This window comes from Brachyhypopomus gauderio, chromosome 1 (genome assembly GCF_052324685.1).
Source record: "Brachyhypopomus gauderio isolate BG-103 chromosome 1, BGAUD_0.2, whole genome shotgun sequence".
Taxonomy (NCBI): domain Eukaryota; kingdom Metazoa; phylum Chordata; class Actinopteri; order Gymnotiformes; family Hypopomidae; genus Brachyhypopomus; species Brachyhypopomus gauderio.
In genome coordinates this window covers 3,680,368-3,690,227 of record NC_135211.1, presented here as the reverse complement: position 1 = coordinate 3,690,227, position 9,860 = coordinate 3,680,368, and the positions used below count along the sequence as shown (strand labels likewise).

The 9,860-nt window shown below is 46.6% G+C and overlaps 1 protein-coding gene across 1 annotated transcript in view; it reads left to right on the top strand.

The window, feature by feature from the left end:
• Window positions 1-805: 805 nt before the first annotated feature.
• The window catches only part of cacna1ab (calcium channel, voltage-dependent, P/Q type, alpha 1A subunit, b), a 103,836-nt gene continuing 94,781 nt past the window's right edge, over window positions 806-9,860 (top strand). Inside the window, 1 exon segment of the mRNA XM_077012083.1 lies at window positions 806-1,224. Coding sequence (XP_076868198.1) covers window positions 965-1,224 — 260 coding nt within the window. The 5' untranslated portion in view covers window positions 806-964.

Genomic DNA, 9,860 nt, shown 5'->3' with positions numbered 1-9,860 from the left:
CTGACCCACCACTATCGTTTTCTCTGGATCTTACGCCTCTTGGATCTCTCAGCCGGAGTTTAGATGATGGTCGTTTTTTGCGAATTCGGTCGTTTACTAGGAGAAACGGAGAGAAATAGCAAATCCCCGCTTGGCGTTTTCGTGTTCCGAGCGCGCGCTTACGCCCACGCCACTGGACCACGGGCTCTGAAAACCAAATAAACTTCATTTGGTGAAATATCAACAAATGTCACCGAGGTGCGAACGTGGGGGAAACCCGGTCATCGGCATCTGCGCGGTACCGAGAGTTCGGCGGAGAAGACCTGGATATTTCACTACTATATCTAACATTGCGGATTCTACAGAAATAAATTAATTATTGAAGGCTTTTCAACCTTTTACTACTCTATTTTTATTCTATAAAAAGACCGAGCATGCCGTTGCAGATAAGATATACTCTTAAAAAAAAGACGCATGTAGTGTGATATAGTTGCGTTTTGCTAACATTTTACACGTTTCTACTCTAATGTGTAATCGCTGTCAAGATGACAACGCGAGCGTCGAAATGTTTACGTTGTGATACTCGAGACGCACAGACCAAAGCTTCTGAGAGACAAACAAACGACTAAAATGTGGACCCCACACTACCGAGGAAGTCAAAACGTCGATATTTTATGTAGGCTATTTTTCAGTGTGTGTTTATTATAATCTTTTTTTTTCCCCCTTAAAAAAACACTGATCTGTTCTAAGGAAAGGACAGACTTCCGTTAATTCTAGGCGATAGTTGTTGCGCAATCACTCTTCTTTCTTTTTTCTCTTTCTTTTTTCAAAAAGAACGCACGGTATGAACATCTGAACGAGCCGCCCCCTTTTTTTGCACGTGAGCTCCGTCTCGAGGCGGATGGGATGTAATGTGGTGTTGTTGCCTCGAGACCTCACCCCCTTCACGGTCGCTTCCTAACGATTGGCGTTCGGTGTCTACAGAATGGCGCGCTTTGGAGACGAACTGCCGTCAAGGTACGGCGGGGGCCCGGGTCAGGGCTCCGGCCGCGGCGGTAGCAGGCAGGGTGGCCCGCCAGGAGCCCAGAGGATGTACAAGCAATCAATGGCTCAGAGAGCCCGGACCATGGCTCTGTATAACCCCATACCGGTCCGACAGAACTGCCTGACAGTCAACCGCTCCCTGTTCCTGTTCAGCGAAGACAACGTGGTGAGAAAATATGCCAAAAAGATCACAGAGTGGCCATATCCTTTCCTGAAACAGGTGTGTATTGTGGGTCATGGCTCTGCACCGCAGGTCCTGGGGAACACATGGCGGGTTACCCCGAAAGGCCGAACACAGATGGCCTTCTGTTTTCACTCCAGAGAGAACGCTCCTCAAATGCCTCTTTCAGAAGTTTCTCCACAGCTTAAAACAAGCAAAAAATGTTTAAATAGTGACATATTTTAAAGAGGGCTAAACTTGCAGATGTGTAAATGTGTTTATCTTTCATACTCACTCTAATGTAATTTTCTTTCAAGAACTTTCATTTGTTCACAGGCGATAAATAATAAGGGTGGATAATGATTCCTAATGGCATTAATTCCAGATTGGTGGCCGGATGTCTAGCGGATACAGTGCCTGTGCTGTGTGTGTGTGTGTGATCACTTACAGTGAGCACCCTGGGCATGGAGATGACAGACACATAGTGTACCCCACCCAGTCTTTACACAGGCCTTGCTGAAAATGTCTGATGATAAGTGTGTGTGTGTGTGTGTGTGTGTGTGTGTGTGTGTGTGTGTGTGTGTGTGTGTGTGTGTAAGCCACCTGTTATGTGTGTGCAGGTCCGTGTTCAGAAGCCAGAGGCTGCGTGGGAGTGTGTGGGCTCCTGCTGGTCTGAGTTGGAGCGTTCAGTGTGTGTGTGTGTGTGTGTGTGTGTGTGTGTGTGTGTGTGGTGGGAGGTGGTTGCTGATGTCAGCATATGAGTCCCTAGCAGAGCTTGCAGAGTGGAGTGGAACAGGAAAAGGGGGAAGGAGAACGAGTGAGATGAAGAGAAGGGGGTGAAAGATCAGGCTGTTCAGATACAGCGTCAGAGCTCACAGCAGCACTACTGATCTGGGATCAGATTTTACTGCCCGTGCGTACAACTCTCAGTCTTTGTACCTGGCCTCAGATAAGCACGGCCATTTATGTGACTTCATGCATGTCAGAGCTTGGTGCACATATAACAGACTCTGATGTCAGATCAGTCTGGCCTGTTTCTGTCATGATCTTCTTTGCAGATTATGGAGCTCAGAGCTTTTTGTAGATCACCACTCTTCCTCCTCAGCCTTGTGGATGCTGTCAGTCCCGCTGCACTGTTGAGGCTGGAGTAGGCGGGTGGGGAGATTTATAACCACTCTTCTGTTCTCTATGACACATTTGATTAGACCAGCTAAGAATTAAAAAGGCCCTAAATATTGGGTGGGAGACATTCCTGCTTTTTGCTTATCACAATAGAAATTAATGTAATTTTGGGAAGGTACAAAGACATTAAATGAATGAAAGTAATGTTACGACCGAACAGTGACCAAAAATGAGATTACTGCTTTAAAGTCCCCAAATAGATTATGTGTTTTCTCTGTTTAATATCAAATGATATTATTCCATTGAGCTTATAAATCTTTTTACACTGTGTTTATTATTTCTGTGTTCTTTTCTGCGTTTTCAATGCTGCTCTTTCTCTCTCCTTCTCTTATGCTCTCTCTCTCTCTCTCTCTATCTATCTATCTCTATCTCTATCACTCTCTAGCTGCCCCATCCCCCACCCACCACCACCCAATACCATCTGTTCCCTCTCTGTGTTGATTGTATGGTGTTGAATTCCTGTGGTTCTGTTGGACAAACCAGTCAGGTATCTGTTGGTCACTCCGATTGGGGTTGTAGATTCCATATTGGAGTGCGGTCAGATGTGGCCATTGGGATTATCACTCTGATTGGGTTTCTGCTGGATCCATTGTTTGGGGTTTGCTGGGTTCATTGATTGAGGTTTTGCTGGATTCATTGGTAGAGGTTCTACTGGGTTCATGGGGTTGGGTGCCATTGGCTGCACTGATTGGAGTTCTGCTGGGTTTGATGGTTGGGGTTCTGTTGGATTCATTGTTTGGGGTTTTGCTGGATTCCCCATTTATTTAGGTTCTGATGGGAAAATTCATTGGGTTATTTTTGATTCATTAATTGAAGTTCTTGTTGGGGTTCTGGCAGCTTAATTAGTTGGGGTATTGGTAGTGTTTCTGATGGGTTCATTTATTGTGTTGGATCCATTTATAGAGGTTCTTCCAGTTTTGGATGAAGCAGTGCTGGGTAGAAAGCTTAACCCAACACAAGACAGGAGTTGAGCTAACCACATTCTCCACGTTGGCCTTATATCAACCACGGTGGGTGAAGGGGTGTAGGCCAGTGTTGGAGGAACACACACAGGCATCTTTCAGTAAATATATTTTATCTTTTGTCAGCACATGACAGCACAAACAGTAAAAGCATAAATGTGAATCCTGTCCAGTCCCTCATGCAGTAAGGTGTAACTGTTCCACACAAGAGAAGTGCTGCCTTGTACATTGTGAGTGTCACCAAAAACATGATTACAGCATTACCAGGACTCAGCAATTTGAATATCATGTTCAAAAACAGTGACTTGTTATTCTGATGGTACTGACGTAAATATTTACTTTTCAGACATAAAGTAAGGATTTTGAGGAAGGCACTGGCTCTTGCAAGTAGTCTGTTGTGTGGTGCTGTTTATACGAACTGGTTCCAGAAAAAAAAACAATTGCTGTTTTGCAAACGTTAGTGACGATTTTTTAAATTCACGGTCGGACCTGACAAAAACTGTAGTGCATGCTCTTGAATTCTACCTTAGCCAAACAGCACATTCAATGACATTATACACTATATTGCCAACACACAATATTCCCATTCCTAATCCATAGAGTTCAGTATGACGGTGGTCCACGCTTTGCAGCTAGAACAGCTTCAACTCTTCGAGGAAAGCTGTCCACAAGGTTAAGAAGTGTGTTTATGGAGATTTTTGACCATTCTTCCAGAAGCGCACTTGTGAGGTCACATACCGATGTTGGACAAGAAGGCCTGGCTCTCAGTCTCCGCTCCAATTCATCCCAAAGGTGTTCTATCGGGTTGAGGTCAGAACTCTGTGCAGGCCAGTCAAGTTAATTCACACCAGACTCTGCCATCAATGTCTTTATGGACCTTGCTTTGTGCACTGGTGCAGTCATGTTGGAAGAGGAAGGGGCCAGCTCCAAACTGTTCCTACAAAGTTGGGAGTATGGAATTGTCCAAAATGTCTTGGTATGCTGAAGCACCCACACCATAATCCCCCCTACACCAAACTTCACACTTGGCACAATGCAGTCAGACAAGTACCGTTCTCCTGGCAATCGCCAAACCCAGACTCATCCATCAGATTGCCAGAAGTAGAAGCGTGATTCGTCACTCCAGAGAACGCATCTCCACTGCTCTAGAGTCCAGTGGCAGCGTGCTTTACACCACTGCATCTGACGCTTTGCATTGCACTTGGTGATGTATGGCTTGGATGCAGCTGCTCAACCATGGAGACCCATGTGCTCTCTGTGCACTGTTCTTGAGCTAATCTGAAGGCCACAGTTCCACACTGGAATTCACTGAGCTCCTGAGAGTGACCCATTCTGTCACATGCCTATGTGATAAATTTTATACACCTGAGGCCATGGAAGTTTTGGCAATATAGTGCCAGTAGATGTTGCTATTCCTGAGGTTGGAAAAGGCAGTAGGGAGATTTAGCAAGCCAGCCTACTGAGCTACTTTACAACTCAACAGAACGTTTCACTTTATTTGCATTAGTAATAGTTCTGGGAGGAGGGGTTTAGGAGAACAGATCGTTAGGAAATGATGAGGTGTTTGTAAGAGGAGGAGCTTAGGAGAGGAGGAGGCATTGTGAGAGGTGAAGCTTTGGAGAGGAGGGGGTTTGTGAGAGGAGGAGCTTAGGAGAGGAGGTTTGTGGCATTTACATTTTTGCGTTTGGCAGATGCTCTTATCCAGAGAGGCTTACAATTTTAATCATGTTACAGAAGTGAGTGTGAGTGTTAGGAGAGGTGAGTGTGAGTGTTAGGAGTAGTGAGTGTGAGTGTTAGGAGTGGTGAGTGGAGTGTTAGGAGTGGAGAGTGTGAGTGGAGTGTTAGGAGAGGTGAGTGTTAGGAGTGGTGAGTTTGAGTGTTAGTAGTAGTGAGTGTGAGTGTTAGGAGTGGTGAGTGTGAGTGTTAGGAGTGGTGAGTGGAGTGTTAGGAGAAGAGAGTGAGTTGAGTGTGAGTGTTAGGAGTGGTGAGTGGAGTGTTAGGAGTGTGAGTGTGAGTGCGAGTGTTAGGAGTGGTGAGTGTGAGTGTTAGGAGTGGTGAGTAGAGTGTAGGAGAGGTGAGTGTGAGTGTTAGGAGTGGTGAGTGTGAGTGTTAGCAGTGGTGAGTGTGAGTGTTAGCAGTGGTGAGTGAGTGTTAGGAGTGGTGAGTGTTAGGAGTGAGGGTGGTGAGTGTGAGTAGTAGTGAGTTAGAGTGGTGAGTGTGTGTTGGCAGTGGTGAGTGAGTGTTAGGAGTGGTGAGTGGAGTGTTAGGAATGGTGAGTGGAGTGTTAGGAGTGGTGAGTGGAGTGTTAGGAGTGTGAGTGTTAGGAGTGGTGAGTGTGAGTGTTAGGAGTGGTGAGTGTGAGTGTTAGAGTGGTGAGTGTGAGTGTTAGGAGTGGTGAGTGGAGTGTTAGGAGAGGTGAGTGTGAGTGTTAGGAGTGGTGAGTGTGAGTGTTAGGAGTGGGGAGTGAGTGTTAGCAGTGGTGAGTGAGTGTTAGGAGTGGTGAGTGTTAGGAGTGAGTGGAGTGGTGAGTATTAGGAGAGGTGAGTGGTGAGTGTTAGGAGTGGTGAGTGTGAGTGTTAGCAGTGGTGAGTGAGTGTTAGGAGTGGTGAGTGTTAGGAGTGAGTGGAGTGGTGAGTGAGTGTTAGGAGTGGTTCGTGGAGTGTTAGGAATGGTGAGTGGAGTGTTAGGAGTGGTGAGTGGAGTGTTAGGAATGGTGAGTGGAGTGTTAGGAGTGGTAAGTGTTAGAGTGGTGAGTGAGTGTTAGGAGTGGTGAGTGGGAGTGTTAGGAATGGTGAGTGTACTGTTAGGACTGGTGAGTGTGAGTGTTAGGAGTGGTGAGTGTGAGTGGAGTGTTAGGAGTGGTGACTGTGAGTGTTAGGAGTGGTGAGTGTAGTGGTAGGAGTGGTGAGTGTGAGTGTGAGTGTTAGAGTGTGAGTGTGAGTGTAGATTGTTATTGATTTAGTAGTGTTAGGATTGTTTAAGATTGGTGAGTGTGAGAGTTATGAGTGGTGAGTATCTTTATCTATATATTATTATATTCTTAAATTATATTTTCTCTTCTATAAATCTATCGAGTATTATTATAATTGTTATAGTAAGTGTCAGAGTTAGGATGGGTGAGTGGGAGTGTCTGAGCGAGTGAGTCGTAATTATATATATAGACTTGTATTATCCAGTCTATAATTATTGGAGTGTGAATGGAGGTTAGGAGAGGTGAGTGTGAGTGTTATGAGTGGTGAGTGGAGTGTTAGGAGTGGTGAGTGGAGTGTTAGGAGTGGTGAGTGTGAGTGTGATGTTAGGAGTGGGTGAGTGGAGTGATAGGAGTGGTGAGTGAGTGTTAGGAGTGGTGAGTGTGAGTGTTAGGAGTGGTGAGTGTGAGTGTTAGGAGTGGTGAGTGTGAATGGGTGTAGGAGAGGTGAGTGTGAGTGTGAGTGTTATGAAGTGGTGAGTGGAGTGTTAGGAGTGGTGAGTGGGAGTGTTAGGAGTGGTGAGTGTGAGTGTTAGTAGTGGTGAGTGGAGTGTTAGGAGTGGTGAGTGTGAGTGTAGGAGTGGTGAGTGGAGTGTTAGGAGTGGTGAGAGGAGTGTTAGGAGTGTGAGTGTTAGGAGTGGTGAGTGGAGTGTTAGGAGTGTGAGTGTTAGGAGTGGTGAGTGAGTGTTAGGAGTGGTGAGTGTGAGTGTTAGGAGAGGTGAGTGTGAGTGTTAGGAGTGGTGAGTGGAGTGTTAGGAGTGTGAGTGTTAGGAGTGTGAGTGGCGTGTTAGGAGTGGTGAGTGGAGTGTTAGGAGTGTGAGTGTTATGAGTGGTGAGTGTGAGTGTTAGAGTGGTGAGAGTGTTAGGAGAGGTGAGTGTGAGTGTTAGGAGAGGTGAGTGTGAGTGTTAGGAGTGGTGAGTGGAGTGTTAGGAGTGTGAGTGTTAGGAGTGGTGAGTGGAGTGTTAGGAGTGGTGAGTGTGAGTGTTAGGAGTGGTGAGTGGAGTGTTAGGAGTGTGAGTGTAGGAGTGGTGAGTGGAGTGTTAGGAGTGGTGAGTGTGAGTGTTAGGAGTGGTGAGTGTGAGTGTTAGGAGAGGTGAGTGAGTGTTAGGAGTGTGAGTGTTAGGAGAGGTGAGTGGACTGTTAGGAAATGGTGAGTGGAGTGTTAGGAGTGGTGAGTGTCAGTGTTAGGACTGGTGAGTGTGAGTGTTAGGACTGGTGAGTGTGAGTGTTCTGAGTGGTGAGTGGAGTGTTAGGAGTGGTGAGTGTGAGGAAGGAATCGTCCTGGAGACTGAACCCCACAGAGGGCCTGAAGAGATGATGATGTTTCGTTAATAAGGCAGAAACAGCTCTAACGTACAGGAAACCTGTCCTGACTCGCACAGATACTAATTAAGATCCAGTTACACAACAACACTGGCCTCTGGTGAATTTAATGTTTGTTAATCAAAAAAGAGATCTAAACATCGTCTGAAGAAGTTAAGCCAGTATGAGTTCTATCCAACCACATGTGCACACCCACACACCCAACATTGAAGGACACAATATTGTTAGTGTGTAGTTCTGCAGTTCAACTACGCATAGACTCAGATGTATACACACTGGTGGCAGGTAAATAGTGACACCTGTTCAAGGATCAGATTCCCCAGGTGACCCGGAGGAGGGAGCTGTGGCATAACTCAACATCATCACACACACACACACACACACACGCACAGACACACACACACACACACACACGCACCACCATGTGGGACATTTACGCTCCAGTGTGCAATCATACAGGGCAATATGGCACAGTCACACAGGACATGGATACACACACACACACACACACACACACACACACACACCACACACACACACACACAAATCTGCTCTTCCTTGGCAGGTGGGAACAATCTGGCGCTTTAGACCTTGTGAAAAGCGCTCAATGAAACATGTGTGTGTGTGTGTGTGTGTGTGTGTGTGTGTGTGTGTGTGTGTGTGTGAGCGTTAAATGTACCGCACACTTGAAAATCATCCTAAAATCAGCTGCTCCACATATGAAGTGTCATGCTCCCGTTCCCGCAGTACCCGCACAATCCGTGTTGAAATGCTCTTTTTGGCTTCACAGCTGGACGCGGTTTCGTTCACGCCTCTAACCTTTAAGCCATCCTTTCAGCGTAAAGGTCTTGTTTTCTGGATTCGGGGGTTTGGTTCTCAGCGACCGGCTGCCCGCTGCTCTTCGCTTCGGTAGACCGCAGCAGACCTCAGCGCCACGCCGCCTTCTCTCCACAGTATTTAGCGCACGCTAGCTTTTCTTCTGGACATTAAAACGCCCTCAAGTGGACTCGGGCATAGTTCAGTCACACAAAACAAGAAACCCATAAAATCTAACCCAAAAAAATTCTAATTTACTCACTTTTCCTTTACCTCAAATGAAGATATCCAGACAAGATACCTTCAACATCCAAATTTAGCTTCTTTGATTTTACCCTGGAGCTACGATGCTAATGTAGCTAACAAGAAACTGAAGTTGTATTTCTCCCAATTAGCGTCATGCTACCAGCACGCTGAAGTCATCACACACTTCATCCCTTAAACGGCATTGCAACGTGAGCTCAAACCTACTTCCTGTCATCATTTCTGGTACGCTGCCTTCTGTAAGAACGGGCAGGATGTACAAACTAAATTCCCTGCTTTAAAATGGATGTTTTGTAGCTTTGCAGTGGAGGTCTGTTCAGATTTCATAGATAATCCTTTTGTACATTGAGACTGTTGCCTATAGCTCTGATATTAATCAGTGCTACATGTCCAGGGTACCTATGGCACTACAGGTTACAGGTGAAGATCCAGTGTTGGTGGTCCTGTGAAATTGTTCCATGTCATCTTGGCACATGGTTCGAATAAATACCAGCAATCATAAAGTTCTCATGCATGTAATAAGTACTTGGACAACAGGCACATTTTGGACACATATGGAGTAATGTAGAGTAGAGGTTGAGGGAGGGTTCCACTGTGTTCGTGGAAACGAACGTTTGCTGCTGGAGTTTGGCTGTTCCGTGACCTTCGTGTGAACTTCTGTTTGCCTTGTCGGTGAACCTGAAACAAGAATCACAATTTGCTTCACAATACTTCGTAATTTTGCATCACGCTCCCCTCCTCACCCTATCAGATCTCAGCGGTCAGCACCGCCCATCTGGCCAGTCCGCATGGCCAATCCGATTCTACTCAGTCTGACTCCACCTGCTCGGGTGGAAAAACCCCACCTGGCCCATCCTCCACTGCTCTTCTGATGTCAGCCATGACGTTAAGGCCACTCCGGTCACCACCTCCCACAGGAAACAGCGGGTCACTGGAGTGCTCAGATCAACTGGCAGTGGCCCCACTGAGAAGGCGGAGTCAGAGGAGGTGGAGTTGGACGAGGGCTCAGAGCACCTCCTCTCCTATTGGACGAGGGCTCGGAGCACCTCCTCTCCTGTTGACGAGGGCTCGGAGCACCTCCTCTCCTATTGGACGAGGGCTCGGAGCACCTCCTCTCCTATTGGACGAAGGGCTCGGAGCACCTCCTCTTATGTGGGTTCT